Below are 15081 nucleotides of genomic sequence, written 5' to 3' on the forward strand. Positions count from 1 at the left end.
CTTGATCCCTCCCTCCTGCCTCTACCTCTCGGTGTGCTGATTACGGGTACATCCTCACACCCGGCTTTCTAGAGCCCTTTTGGACTGCGGCTGGAACTCCGTGGAAGATCATGAAGGAGGATGTGAACAGCTTTGGGTACGGTCTGTTGCTGAGCGTCTGTCATCAGAGGAAAGCAGGCCCTGCTAGACCACAGGATGTTCTCCCCAAGGCATCATCCTACCCATGCCCAGCACAGTCCTGTGGATTGTGAGGGGTCCATGGGCTCTGGGGAGGGTGGCTGCCCCTCCACCTAGGGACCACAGCACAGACACAGCTACTCTTGGTCCCTGCTTTGTCATCTTCCTCCTGAGGCTTGGTCTAAGATGGGACAGTTTGTAGATCTCTTGGGTGAGCAGCTCAAAATCATCCAGATGTCGCTGTTGTTCTTGGCTGAGGTTTCGCCTGCAAAAGGACAGCCAGCTTCTTCACTGGTCACATGGACACTGAGCTCGGCCTGTGGCCTAGCACCAGGAGGAGGATGTTGGAGGATTTGGCCTTCCCAGAGCCTGCTGCCACTGGGAGATGCTCTCAAAGGATGCTCTGTCAGTGATGACAGACAGCAGAAGGCTCACACTGCGCCCTGACAGGGACAAGGCCCTGACTCCAGCAGCCAAGAAGGAAGCTTGAAGGACTCTTGAGACCTGTATCGAGGACGGAAAGGGACAAGGCAATTGGGGAAGTACAGTGGACAGAAGTGAGGTACTCACAGATGTCAGTTCTTGATCAGCTGTGTGACAGGTAGGTGGCTTCCTCTGTCTCAGTCCTACCGTCCTGTTAGCACACCAAGTGGCTGTTCAGGTCCCTGTACGCTGTGTTCGTGCCGCTACTAGGCAAGAGCCACAATAGTGAATTAAAACAACCCAGGTGTGCTGCCATCAGAGAAAGATAAATACGACAGAGACTAGAGTCACATCTGAAAGAAGAGGGAACGGGAAGGTGTAGTCTCGGGTTCCAGCAATGAGTGGGTTTTGTCCAGAAGTAACAGGAGCCAGTGAAGCATTTTGTACAGTAATAGAATGTGCGAAGGCCCAGGGGTCTATAGAAGGCGGTGTACCTGAAGCTAGGGATGTAGTTCAGTGGTAGAGCCCATGCTTAATATAGTAAGGTCCTGGTTTCAATCCCAGAAGCTAAAAACATTTAAGGGGAAAAAAAAAAAAACGTGTCAAGATGGGACTCACAGGTGCAGGATTGGAAGAGAGTACAGAGAGAAGAAAGGGAGCATGGGGTGGACAGTCCTTACTCAGTGTGGCTTCATCCCGGCATCTCGGGCATTTGGAGCCTTGCTCCAGTGAGCTGTGTTGGCAGCAGGCTGTTCTTGGCTTCCTACAACATTCACTGATCAGTGTCTTTTTTACCTGTTGAGACTTGGGAAGGATTGCATTAGACAAGATGATAGAGCCCATCCTGCCTCTCTGATCCTGTTGCAACGTGGAAAAGGTATTGGAGGGGCATTGTGGAACATCATCTTCTAAGTAGAACATGGTTGGTACATTTGTGTATGTATGCATATTTGTGTGTAAGTGTCTGTGCTCACACACGAACATACACACCTGTGTGAGTGGAGGCCAAAGGGAAATCTCAGGTGTCATCCTCAGGAATGTCATCTCCCCACTTCGAGACTGGGTCTCTCCTTGAACTTGAACTTACCAGTTAGGCTAGACTGTCTCACCAATGAGCCCCTGGAATTTTGCCGTCTCCCTCTCCCGAGCACTGGAATTGCAAGTATGTACCACCACGTCCAGCATCTTATATAGATTCTGGGCATCAAACTCAGGTCCCCACGCCTTCGAGACAAGCACCTAGCTGTCTCCCCAGCCCTGGTTGCTGTCTTGATTGTTTAGTCGTTATTATCCTGAAGGAAAAACCAGGTTTATTGAATACACCGTGAAGAGCAGCAAGCTGGCGATAACTAGCTTACTCCCAGCCTTGTTTCATCCTCTGAGACAGGATCTCCTGTAGCCCAGGCTGATGACTAAACTTGTTACAGGACTAAGGATCCAACTGCCTCCCTCTCCCAAGTGCTGGGGTTGGAGGTGTGCACAGCTAGCCTGGCAGGCTGTCTATCACCACCTCACTTAGAGCAGCGGTGCCTATCTGCCAGAGCCTCTCCTAAGATCATGTCTGTTACTGTTCCCTCGGAAGGAAGGGGTGAGGAGGGCTAATGGGCCTTCATCTAGGACTCCAACCTGTGGCCTGGCAAGCTGCACGTAACCCTGCCCCAGCCACGTGTGGTCTCGGGGCAGCTGGAGAATACAAAGTGTGCACAGCCAACTTCAGAGGAACCCCATCCCTGTCATCATGTTGGGGTGGGACTTTTCAGTGATACAGCTGTTTGGGGGTCACCCATGCTCCTGTACAAAAGTCCAATAAACTCATTCGTTCACCAAGAGAGACTTGGGTGGAATTGTTTCTGTCCTTGGTGCTCTGCCTAGAGTGAACTGACATCAGGAAAAATTACAATCACACAACTGAAGGGAAGTGGGAAAGGCACCCTGGGCTATGTAGAAGGTGGAGTTGGGGGATGTCAGCATCAGTCATTTCTCCAAAAATGTTGACGGGAACTGGAAGCTGGGTGTCTCTGTAGAGCAGTGGTCGCCATCCACGGGAGCGAGGTGTTTCCCAAAAGGTATTGAGGCCCGGCCGGATGGCTCATTGTTTGCCATGCAAGCCTGCCAACCTAAGTTCAGTCATAGAACTCACATAAAGGTGGCGGGAGAGAAGCAGGCAGACCAGAATATAAGTAAATAGTCTTAAAACTGTAATGTTTAAATGGTACAATGGGCCTTTGTACCATGGGCATGCAGGGTGAAGACTCCACCGTGGGACCTGTTACTTGTTCATAGCTGGTAATGGCAAATTATTTGGAGATGAACCAAGATGAGGAATTTGATCTAGGATATTTTGTTTTAAGATTTCTTGTTAGATTTCTGTTGCTTTATTTTAGATTATTATTATTATTTTGTGCTGTTTGGGCCTGCCAAAGGCTCTAACAGCATTTTTTAAGCTTTTATTTAATTTTGTTTCATGTGCATTGGTGCTTTGCCTGTATGTATGTCTGTGTGAGAGTGGAACAAAGAGCTGTGAGCTGCCGTGTAGGTGCTGGGAATTGAACCCGGATCCTATGGAAGGGCAGTTAGTACTCTTAACCACTGAGCCAACTCTCCAGCCCCTATTTATTTGTTTGTTTATTTGCAGTACTAGGAATCAAATTCTTGCTCATGCTAGGTGGGTGCTGTGCCACTAAATCCATCCCACACATTGGTCTTGGGAGAAAGAGTCTCCCTCTGTAGCCCAGGCTGGCCTCGAACTCACAATCTTCCTGCCTCAGCCTCCTGAGCAGCTGAGATTACAGATATACATCACCATACCTGCCTGTTTGTTGGAGTTGCTGGATAAAACTTGGACCCCAACCCTCACCCCTCAAAAAATAAATCCAGAGAGATTCTGTTGATTCACGATTGGTATACAGGAACTGGAAAGGTGGCCAGAGGGCCCTGGCTTGACTCCCACCTCCCACAAGGTTGCTTGCAACTCCAGTCTGATGCCCTCTCCTGAGCCCTTGGTACTGCATGCTCATGGTACACAGATAGACACGCAGGCATTCACACATACACATAAACAGAGGGACATGGTGGGTATGTGCTTAATCCTAGTGCTCAGGAGGCAGAGGCAAATGGGACCTCTGTGAGCTCGGCGATGCATGGGAGGAAGAGGCAGGCAGATCTTTGTGAGAGTTGGAGGCCAGCCTGGTAAACAAAGTGAGTTCCTGGACAGCCAGGGCTGTCACACAGAGAAATCCTGTCTTGAAAACCAAACCAACAAACAACAATAACCAAAAACAAACAAATAAAAAAGCAGTCTGGTCTACATAGCAAGCTCAAGGGTACTCAAACTAAGTAAATAAAAAGCCAGGTAAGTTGGGAGCCTTTCATCCCAGCACTGGGGAAGATAAGGTAGAGAAAAGTGGTTCTCTGTGAACTCGAGGCCAGCCTGGTCTGCAAAGCGAATTCCAGGTCAGCCAGGGATACACAGAGAAACCCTGTCCTTGAAGGAAATAATAATAATAATTTTTTAAAAGATTGGCATGGCCAGCACTCGGGAGGCAGAGGCAGGCGGATCTCTGTGAGTTCGAGACCAGCCTGGTCTACAAGAGCTAGTTCCAGGACAGGCTCCAAAACCACAGAGAAACCCTGTCTCGGAAAACAAAACAAAAACAAAAAAATTGGGCTGTAGTGATACACAGGACACACCTTTAATTCCAGCACTCAGGAGGTAGAAGCAGGCGGGTCTCTGAATTTGAGGCCAGAACGAGTTCTAGGACAGACTCCAAAGATATAGAAACCCTGTCTCAAAAAAGAAAAAAGTAAAAAAAAAAGATGATTGGAAAAAAAGGAAAAAAAAAGATGATTGGCATGTTGGCTAGGTGCAGTGGCATGTACCTTAAATCCCAGCACTCAGGAGGCAGAGCCCAGTGGATCTCTGAGTTCAGAGAGTTCCTGCTCTACACAGTGAATTCCAGGATATCCAGTCCTGAGTAGAGAGACCCTGTCTCAAATCCAGAAGAACAAAACAAAAAGATTCACATGCTAAGCGGGACTCTAGACCTGCTGCCCGGACAGCCGGAAGCCAGTGAAGCTGCAGGTGAGGGCTGGTATGTCTGTGCTGATGCTAAGGCATTGCCTGGTGTGTTGGGCTGAAGACTGCAGTTGGAAGCAGGAAACTGCTGACTGGGATGTTGCCAGTAGTGGTTTGGACCAAAGATGCAACCTGGAAGGACTCTTCTGAGGAAGAATTCACTACAAAGCAGTGTTTGCGTGTACATGGCTGGCTATTACAACAGGGTAAGAGCTGAAGACAGAAGGACCACCTAGAACTAGGAAGCCATTATGAAAAGGGTTCCTGTGCCTGTATGGGGTGGGCCAGGAAAAGGAGGGAAAAACTGAAATAAGGTCTTTTTTTTTTCCCAGAGCCATTAGAGTTTATTGTCTCTGGGAAACTCAGAGTCCAATCCGAATCAGCATCCTGCTCCACACCTTCTCTGCATCCACCCACATTCTCCCCCATCTCTCTTTTTTTATTGACATTTATTGAGCTCTACATTTTTCTCTGTTCCCTCCCTGCCTCTCCCCTCTGCCCTTCAACCTTCCCCCAAGGTCCCCATGCTTCCAATTTACTCAGGAAATCTTGTCTTTTTCTACTTTCTACTTCCCATGTAGAAATAAGGTCTTAATGGAGTTAAGAAAGACAAGGTATGCGTCTGTAACTTCAGCACTCAGGAGACAGAGGCAGGAGGACTGCCATGAGTTCTGTTCTAGGACTGCTTTGCTCTTGTCTCAAAAAATCAACAGCTGGGACCGTATCTCAGTTGATAGAGTGCCTAGCGCGCACCAGGTTTGGTTTTGATCCCTCCTGTGCTACACAGACTAGGTAGGGTGGTGCAGGCCTGTGATCCCAGCTGCTGGGAGTTTGCGGTCGAAGCTTTGGTAGTTCAAGGACACTTTTATTCCTATGTGTAGCTTTGGAGCCTGTTCTGGAACTCACTCTGTAGACCAGGCTGACCTCCAACTTACAGAGATCCACCTGCCTCTGCCTCCCGAATGCTGGAATTACAGGCTAGGATTTTTAAGTTTGAAACCAGCCTCTAATACATAAAATCCTGGCCAAGAAGGAGCAGGAGAGAGATAAGGACAAGAAAGGAGAGAAATAAGAAGAAGGTGGAAGGAAGTGAAGGAGAATAAGACCACCTCTCTAAGGAGTAGAGCATATGCACAAGGACCCAGGAAGCGAAAGAAAAAGACTTGGGGGATGTGAATGCAGGATCATAGGGAAGACCTTGGCACTCGGCAGCTCCTTCATGATCAACCCCCAAATTCAACGGTAGTCGCTGAGCTTGGGGTGGGAACCGTGAGAAGCAACATGTGCTAAGGCCAGAACCATGCTACTCTAAGGGCTGGGGAAGCGCTAAGCCAAGCTTGCACTGGAATTACCCACATTAGCCCACAGCAAGGCAGTGAGCTGCTGGGAAGCCGTCTCCCAGGCCAGGGATGCTGCCAGGAATGAAAATGTTGAAGCCAAGAAAGGAAGCCAGAAGCTTGCTATCAGCTGCCAGCGAGGCAGGCTCTGAGGCAGCAAGCCTGTCCCTTATGCAGCCTCAGCCTCCCTGTGCAGTGGAATTAAGAAGGTTTTAAATGTTTTTATTCTTGTTTTTTGCAATAGTCTCCAGTAGCCCAGGCTGACCTTGAATTCTCTGAAGCTGAGGACATCTTTGTCCTGCCTCCAAGTTTGGGAATTATGGGCATTTGTGGACTGCCACGTCACACCGATAAGGAAACTTGGCTAAATGACATTAACTTGCGTACCCGAGCTTAGATTTCTCTCTAGAAAGGGGTTGTGCTGTGAACTAAAAACCCACAAGAGGGCCAGGCCTAGTAGAATCACTCAAGAGGCTGAGGTTCAAGGCTAGCCTGGGGACTGAGCAAGATCATTCTGAAGACATAAGAAATAAAAGGGCTGAAGACATCTGTGGCTGGCCAAGCCCTGTGTTCAATCTTGACCAAAAAAAAAGGGCCAAGAATTAGAAGCCAGGAACATGTCAGGAGGCAGTGTCTTGTCATTTGCCCTCCAGTCCCCTGGGGAGTCTGAGGCTGGCACCACTGTGTAACCCTTTCTCTCCCAGAGTCAACACTGGCATGGGCCTGAGTCCTGCTTTCTGCTGGGAGATCTGGGGTTTGGGGCTCTGTGGAGGAGCCGGACACCTGCCCAGTCCTCTTCCAGATTGATGTCCCCCTGCTGCAGGGCCTGTTCGATGGCGCGGGCGACAGTGTCAAATGCCAGGTCCACATTGCAGTTACTTTTGGCCGAGGTCTCCATGAAGGCCATGCCCAGCGAGGCAGCCAGTTCCTCTGCCTCCTGGGTGGAGACACTTCGGCTGCTCAGGTCGCACTTGTGGCCAATCAGTAAGAAGATCACCTTGTCAGGGCCCTGAGAGGATAAGACCTCCTGGTGCCAGGCTTGGATGTGTTCAAAAGATTCTCTGTTGGTCACATCGAAAACTAACAGAACGCCCACCATGTTCCGGTAGAAGGATCGGGTGATGGTCCTGGGGGGTGGGGGTAAATTAGGGTAAATATGCCTTTAAGACGGCCTCAGAGGGCCCCAAGATCCTCAGGCTTCCCACTCCGTTCCAACACATTTCACTCATGCCTCTCAGTCCCAAGCTGGCCTTGAATCCCTGATCTGCCTTCACTCCTAATTGCGGAGACGGCGGGAGGTGTTGGGGAAAGGGTACAGTCCCCTCTTCATACGTGTTGTTTCTGACTCCTTGGCTGGCAACTCCCACCCCTGGCTCCACACCAGTCTTCCTTCCTCCCCATCCCCTTGAGCTGTCTCTGCAACCAGGTCATTTATCTCCCCGGGAAGTTCAATGTTTCAGCGCAAATTCCCTAAGCTGACATTTCCTTTAGGGTTGGGTAAGGGCTTTGGGAAGGCAGGGGTAGGGGGTGGGTGGGTGTGGCTCAGTGACAGCACTTGCTGGGGTTGGGGGGCTTGGCACACCCCGCGGAGTTTGTAGGATGAATGACTGAGTAGGGAGAGGTGGGGAGGCGAGGGTCCACAGAGTCCCTGCGGTTGGCACCAGCAGGCGTGCGTCCCCCTCAGGTGAGTGGTATTGATTCCCCCTTTCCCGCCGCACCTGAAGCGCTCGTGACCCGCGGTGTCCCAGAGCTGCAGCTTGACCCGCAGCCCGGCGGGCAGCTGCAGCGCGCGACTGTAGAACTCCACGCCCACAGTGGGCTCCGGCTCCGGCTCCACCGCACCCCGAGCGCCCGCCACGTAGCGCCGCAGCAGTGACGTCTTGCCCACCGCGGCGTCCCCGAGCAGAGCGATCCGGAATTGGTAGCTGCAGCCCGCTGCCTCCATGGGATCTGGGCTCCAGGCAGACCTCGGACAGTTTTGTGCTGCCCCGCCTCTCCTGTGCGGCCCTCCTCCTCCATCTCCTCCTCTTCCTCCTCCGGGTTCCTGGTCCTGGCACAGCCTCGAGGAAGGATCACTATCATCCTGGGGAGCCTGGTCCGGGAAGACCAATCCTTAGTATAGTTGGTCGGTCAGGTCACTAGCTCTGTAAAATGGGGACAGTGACTACCTCTGCTTCACAGGATAAAGAAATTAAAATAGCTTCGCACGGCGGCGGCATACACCTTTTCTTTTCTTCTTTTTGGTTTTCGAGACAGGGTTGCTGTGTGTGTGGCTATGGCTGTCCTGAAACTCGCTTTGTAGACCAGGCTGCCTACGAAATCACAGAGATTCGTTTGCGTCTACCTACTGAGCGCTGGGGTTAAAGGCTACCACCGCCCGGCCGGGCACCTTTGCAGGAGGATGTCCTTCGCATCACTCTAGGCAGTGGCTGGTTTCCAGACACACCTTCCTTGTTCAGGTTCCCCTTTCCTGTAGTGTCACTAGCCCTGCCTGGGGACTTCACCAGCTCAAAGGTGCAGGTGAATGACCAACAGCTCCTATGCCTGAACAGCAGGGCCCCAGGACAGAGCTGCATGTGGTCACACACAGTGTAACCCTAGAGCGCACGGCTGTCCTGAAGACAAAACCCAGGGAGTATGAGGCTAGCTGCTTTCTAGGAGTAACACTTAGATTTGGCTTTGTGGCCTATTTTAGGGATTAGGAGACCAAGATTCAGAGGTGTGGCTTGTCTCAGGTCATACAGTGCCACCTGGGGTCACAATAATTCACGATCCTCTTGATGCCCCAAAAAGGGAACATAGGGAAGTCAGAAAACCAGGACTTGGGTCCCACTTGGATTAAAAGCTCATATAAGGACTGCATGGCCTGTCTGCATCTAAATCTGGTTTCCCGAAGCTTAAGGAATCAAGGCTGGAACTGACTGGTGGTCCCAGGCAATTTTAATCTCTGTTTTCTTTTCAATCCCTCTGAGAGGGTCTTGCCAGTTTGATGTGGAAATTAGGGGTGGTGGGAAAGCCCTCGGTGCTGGGTGCTGCAAACCATCTTTGGATCTTTAGGTTTCTCTCTCACGCAGCCTGGAGCAGGCAGTTATTCTGTCCATTTCTATAGCTGAAGAACCGGAAGCTTGGAGAAGTTACATGACAAGCCCAAGCTTGCAGGAAGGAAGACTTCAACACCTAATAAACCTACACAAACCCAAAGTTTTGTTTTGTTTTCTTGAGTCAGGGTTTCTCTGTGTAATAGCCTTGGCTGTCCTGGAACTTGCTTTTGCGGACAAAGTTTTGTTTAGTCTTTCATTTTCTCACCACATAGATCTGGGATCTGGACCAGCCCAGGACTCTTCCCATCCCTTTCCCTTTTCTTATGTGTACTTATCTGTGTGGGGGGGGGGGGGAGGGTGAGTGCACATGGTCCTTCTGCCTTTTAGGTACCCAGGGATTGAACTCAGGTCATCAGGCTTGGCAGCAAGTGCCCTTACCCAATAAATTATCTTGATGGCCCTCGTCTCACTGATGCTAAACAAAGAAACAAAAAGCCATTTTTATCACACCTCTAGATAATAATAGCCAGTGCAGCTGGCAAGTCCAGAGAGGGATGAAACAACGGGAAATGAGCCCTCCCAAGGGCAGGCTGTGCAGCCCTCGGGTCAGCCCTTGTGGGCTGTGCAGCACCCTGATCGGCCCTCGTGGACTGTGCAGTGTCAGCAGCAGAGTCTTTGAACTTCCTCTGTCGGAGGCTCCCACTAGGGCTGACTAGGGCTGCGGTCGGTCATGTGTTTGCCTCTGATTGCACCTGGCACCAGAATCCACATGTCAGTTGACCCATGCCATAGATAAGGCTGTGGAACCTAAGGGGCTAGCCATTTCCCTTCCCTGGGTCCTGCTTCCTCGTCTGCTACAGCACATGAGGCAGCTCACACAGAACTGTAGACCCCGACAGCTAAGGCTCTGCAGATTTCTCTTGGGAAGATTCGGGTGTGGTTCAAAGGTCACTGACCGGTTATGCAATAATCATCACTGGGTGATGATGCTGACTTCTAGTATGTTTTAATGTCCTGACCTCCATATGTGCCTGGCCATGTGCACCCCCACACACATCCCCCCACTCCCACAGGTGCCCTGACCATGTGCACCCACCCGCACACACACCCACATACAGGTACCCTGACCATGTGTACCCACCCCCACCCATAGGTGCCCTGGTCATGTGCACCCACCTACCCCCCCCACAGGTACCCTGACCATGTGCACCCCCCCCACGCACAGGCTGGTGGACAATTTTGCGGTCATTTCTCTCTACCTTATGTGGTTTCTGGCTGTTGAACTCAGGTCTCAGAAGTACGTTGCTGAGCTCCTACCTTTTGGCATGTATATTTTCATTAGGTGATTGTGAGCCACCATGTGGGTGCTGGGAATTGAACTCAGGACCTCTGGAAGAGCAGTCAGCGCTCTTAACCTCTGAGCCATCTCTCCAACCCCTTAATGCAGGTTTTTTTAATTTTTTTTTTATTTTTTTAAAGATTTATTTATTTATTATGTACACAGTACTCAGCCTCCATTTAATAAAGGTTTTTAATCTCAACACTTGGGAGGCAGAGGCAGGCGGGTCTCTGTGAGTTCGAGCCCATGCTGGCCTACATGTCAAATTCCAGGTCAGCCAGGACTACGTAGTGAGATCCTATCTCAAAAAACACCCAGGGGGCCGGGAGGTGGTGGCGCACGCCTTTAATCCCAGCACTTGGGAGGCAGAGGCAGGCGGATCTCTGTCAGTTCCAGACCAGCCTGGTCTACAAGAGCTAGTTCCAGGACAGGCTCCAAAACCACAGAGAAACCCTGTCTCGAAAAACCAAAAAAAAAAAAAAACAAAAAACAAAAAACAAAAAACAACACACAGGGGCTGGTGAGGTGACTCAGAAGTGACTGTTCTGGGGCTGGAGAGATGGCTCAGAGGTTAAGAGCATTGCTTGCTCTTCCAAAGGTCCTGAGTTCAATTCCCAGCAACCACATGGTGGCTCACAACCATCTGTAATGGGGTCTGGTGCCTTCTTCTGACCTGCAGGCATACACACAGACAGACTATTGTATACATAATAAATAAATAAATAAATATTTAAAAAAAAAGAAGTGACTGTTCTTTTGAGGTCCTGAGTTCAATTCCCAGCAGCCACATGGTGGCTCATAACCATCTATAATGAGATCTGTTGCCCCTTCTGGTGTACAGGCAAAATGCAGACAGAACACTGTATTCGCAATAAATAAATTTTAAAACAAACAAACACCCCCACAACTAACATTCCTAGCTTGCTATGTGGGTGCTAGGATCCACACTGTGGTCCTCACACTTTCATTGAGGCATCTCCACAGGCTGAAACCTGTTCCTTCAAGTGTATATAGGAGCTGAAGGATAAAGTTAGGGGCAGTAGATAGTAAAGTCAATGCTATTCTCCCTAATATTAGGGAGGGGGGAAAAGGGGGCCTGGTGATAGGCTTGTAATCCGAGCTACTTGGGAGACTGAGGCCTGCCTGGGCAAACTAGTGAGATGCTGTATGAAAACAGAAGCAAAAATCCAACCAAGAAAAGGTCACCAACCTACTGTGGATGTGCCGTGAGCAGCCCTCAAGCCCCTGCCGCTGGGACTGCTGGGACTGCCAGGATGATGACAGGAGCCTGGAAATGTAAACTAAATAAACTACTTTCCCCTCATGGAATAAATAAATTAATGGAAGGACACAAATTTACAAAGTAAAGGCACCACAGAGTAGTTACTTAATTCTTGGCAACAATTTTTTACTTTTCTTCTTCTCCTCTCCCCCTCTCCTTCTTCTTTGAAACAAGGTTTGTCTGCATAGCTTTGGAGCCTGTCCTGGAACTTCCTCTGTAGACCAAGCTGGCCTGGAACTCAGAGATCCACCTGCTTCTGTGTGTGTGTGTGTGTGTGTGTGTGTGTGTATGCGTGTGTGTGTGTATGTGTGTATGTGTGTGTGTGTATGTGTGTGTGTGTATGTGTGTGTGTATGTGTGTGTGTGTATGTGTGTATGTATGTGTGTGTGTGTGTGTATGTGTGTGTGTGTGTATGTGTGTGTGTGTGTATGTGTGTGTGTGTATGGTGTGTGTGTATGGTGTGTGTGTGTGTGTATGTGTGTATGGTGTGTGTGTGTGTATGTGTGTGTGTGTGTGTATGTGTGTGTGTGTGTATGTGTGTGTGTATGTGTATGTGTGTATGGTGTGTGTGTGTGTGTGTGTGTGTTTCCTTTGAGTCAGGGCCTCAGGTAGCCCTGACTGGCCTCAGAACTTATCTTAACCAATTCCAGCGCTGAGAGGGAAAGGCGGGTGGATCTTTGTGAGTTCAAGGCCAGTCTGGTCTACCTAGTAAATTTCAGGACAGGCAGAGCTACATAATAGAAAACCCTAACTCAAAAACAAAACAAACAAACAAACAAAAAAATCAACCAACCAAACCTTATATTACCCATTTAATCCTTCTTCCACCTTCCCAGTTCTGGGATTACAGACTAGGGTCTGAGGCAAGAGGGATTAAACCCAGGACTTCATGCCCTTCTCCACCTGAGCTACACCCCCAGTGCATTTATGTTCTTAGGTTGGGGCTCATTCATTCATTCATTCATTCATTCATTCATTCATTCATCCCATGGGCAAAAGACAACACATGGTCGTGACTTGGAGTGTTTGAGCCATTCTGAGTGTATTCTACTTTGCTAGCTGAGATTCATTCTTCAGTTTCCTGTACAAAGGGCAAATCAAGAAGCCAGTACACAGTTTTGTATGAAAATGAAATGGAATAATCGGCCCAGCATAAACAGCAGGTGTTCAGAAAACGGTATTTATATATTTGTTTTGAACAAATAACGAATCTATCTGGATCCTCGATAGCCTCCCTCAAGAAACCTTTTGACCACTGGGGCATCCCAAGACTCTCAGCTCTCAGAGCTAAGAACCTTTTTTTTTTTTTTGGTTTGGTTTTTCGAAACAGGGTTTCTCTGAGTTGCTTTGGTTGTCCTGGAACTCACTCCGTGAGCCAGGTTGGCCTCGAACTCACAGAGATCCGCGTGCCTCTGCCAAGTGATGGGATTAAACGCGTGCGCCAGCACTGCCTGGTGCGGAGAACCTTTTCTAAGATCCGTATTAATTCAAAGACTTAATCTGCTTTGGCTGTGGCCAGGCTCGGCGGGCTCAGGACAGGATCGGGAGTGTGCGTGGACTACATTTCCCAGAGGGCCGATGCGGCAGGCAGAGTGCGCAAGCGCGTCCGTGGGCGCGAGCATATATAAGATGGCTGCGGGCCGCATTTCGTCCTTTCTTCCTTCTCCAGCCGTGTTGTTTGTATGTTGTCGTCATGTACTTCGTCCTCCTCACCTCCACAACTCGCCGCTCTCGGGACGTTTTCTCCGGCTGCTGCGCCCAAGACTGCGGGATGCAGAACCTGCCGCGGAGAAGCCGGCCTTCTCCGTCTCGGCGGTGGAGGCCAATAAGGCGGCCACGATGGCGGCTCGCGTAGTGGTAGTCAGCGGCCTGCATACCGCGCCCCTTGACGGGTGAGTGACTTAGGCCATCGGCGTGGTGGTAACAGCATTTGCGGGCTGAGAGGATAAGTGCTTGGGTGCGATGACGTTATTGGGATGACGCCAACTGAAGAGGCTGTGACCTTTGGCGACTTAACCTGTCTCCTGGTTTTTGGAGTTACCCTAGTGGTTACGGGAGTTGCGGCCGAAACTTTGGATTCCGGCACGTGCTAGGTGAACCATATCTCATCCATAGCCCTCAAGCCTTTAGGAAATTTTTTTGGGAGAAGTTTAAGACCTCCACTTTGTCGCTTTCTGATTGCTTAAGCGGCCATTTTAAACTTAAGCCTGACATCTGGTATAAATTACTTAATGCCTTTTGTGTGTGTGTGTGAGGCTGGAGACAGGGAGTTAAAGAGTTACGGGCTGCGTTATAATCAAGAACCTCCCCCAATGTGACTTCATGTGTTGAACTTTTGGCCTTTCGAGCTCATAGATTTTTTTTAAGTGTATAGTAGTCAAAGCTGTAACTTAGGATTTTGTGAGCCAGGTGGTTTGTGGGTGTGAGGTATTGTAACCCTCATCCGTGGCCCTTATCGAAGCTGCAGCTGCTTCTACATAGCTGCTGTGGTCAAAAAGAGGCCCAGAGAAAAAGTTTTCCTTGACGGTCGCGGTTCTGTTTACAGTAACTGATCTGCAACATTTTGGGAAAAGACAGCTCCACCTTGTGATTTCTCAGAAGTATCTAAAAATCTTCATGAGCATCAGCATAAGTATGCTACAAGCCAACAAGAATGTTGTCTTCAATGTGTGGAGTTAGAATGGTACTTTTGGAAGTAGTTTTCTGAACCTAAGAACATACAAGGGCAGTTTCAAGTGTGTTCACCTGTCAAACATTTGCTGGTACATGGCCACGTCATGGGTCACATTCCCTGGAAGAGAAGGCCATGGGGTGACCAGGTGCAGGACACTATAGGATACGTGGATAATTGTTGCCGTTCATCTTAGCTGTTCCGGATGGAGCCTCCATGAAGACAGAGGGGACTGATGCTGTGCAGCACCAGGGCCTGGTAAGTGTGGCGGTGTTAGCCGAGATCTGGTGAGAGGTACAGCATGTTTCCAAGGGCTGTGGCTGGTGGTAGCCATGGGGTCTCCAACTGCATGCCAGAGTAACTGGAGAGACTTTGACAGCCCAGGCCAGCACAGTGCCTGCAGCTGCCACTCGACTTTCCTATACATGTTGTTCCTGGGGTTGCTATCTGGGACAGTGCTGTCTCCGTGGACATTCACAACAAAGCTTTCCCTTCTGCAGGTTCTTCTCAAGGCTTTTAATTGGGGAAGTCAGCCTGTACAGCCTGTATGCCTCTGCTTAGTCACTAAGGTAAAGGTGTTGTCTGACACAGCCAGCCAGCCTTACCCTCCGGTTCCCTTTCCCATCGGATCTTGACGCTGGTCTTGGTGGTCGTAAAGGAGGAAGAGCAGACCGAAGCTGGCCTCACAGCAATATAGTCTGCTATAGAGCATTGGGTCAGATTCATACATGCCTTG

The 15081-nt window shown here is 49.8% G+C and overlaps 1 protein-coding gene and 3 non-coding genes across 8 annotated transcripts; 3 read left to right on the forward strand and 1 right to left on the reverse strand.

The window, feature by feature from the left end:
- Positions 1-39: 39 nt before the first annotated feature.
- Positions 40-8172, reverse strand: Rab42 (RAB42, member RAS oncogene family). Of its 5 annotated transcripts, none has more exons than XM_075946521.1 (5): positions 7731-8172; positions 1281-7139; positions 1095-1167; positions 748-863; positions 40-442 (listed from the first exon to the last, which is right to left on the reverse strand). In XM_075946521.1, exons 1-2 carry the CDS (start codon positions 7955-7957, stop codon positions 6719-6721), a joined length of 648 nt encoding a protein of 215 aa, XP_075802636.1. In that variant the 5' UTR covers positions 7958-8172; the 3' UTR covers positions 40-442; positions 748-863; positions 1095-1167; positions 1281-6718. The 5 variants fall into 5 exon arrangements, with proteins under 5 accessions (XP_075802636.1, XP_075802635.1, XP_075802637.1 ...); XM_075946520.1 differs by having other exon boundaries at positions 748-866; XM_075946522.1 differs by lacking the exon at positions 1095-1167 and having other exon boundaries at positions 748-866.
- Positions 8173-14118: 5946 nt separating this feature from the next.
- On the forward strand, positions 14119-14253 carry LOC142834504 (small nucleolar RNA SNORA16B/SNORA16A family). The gene has a single exon (XR_012907595.1). It is a non-coding gene; the product is annotated as a small nucleolar RNA SNORA16B/SNORA16A family (small nucleolar RNA).
- Positions 14254-14642: 389 nt separating this feature from the next.
- Positions 14643-14772, forward strand: LOC142834514 (small nucleolar RNA SNORA44). Its single transcript, XR_012907605.1, has one exon. It is a non-coding gene; the product is annotated as a small nucleolar RNA SNORA44 (small nucleolar RNA).
- A 176-nt stretch (positions 14773-14948) lies between these two features.
- Positions 14949-15077, forward strand: LOC142834517 (small nucleolar RNA SNORA61). Its single transcript, XR_012907608.1, has one exon. It is a non-coding gene; the product is annotated as a small nucleolar RNA SNORA61 (small nucleolar RNA).
- The last annotated feature ends 4 nt before the right edge of the window (positions 15078-15081 follow it).

Source organism: Microtus pennsylvanicus, chromosome 13 (assembly GCF_037038515.1).
Source record: "Microtus pennsylvanicus isolate mMicPen1 chromosome 13, mMicPen1.hap1, whole genome shotgun sequence".
Classification (NCBI taxonomy): Eukaryota; Metazoa; Chordata; class Mammalia; order Rodentia; family Cricetidae; genus Microtus; species Microtus pennsylvanicus.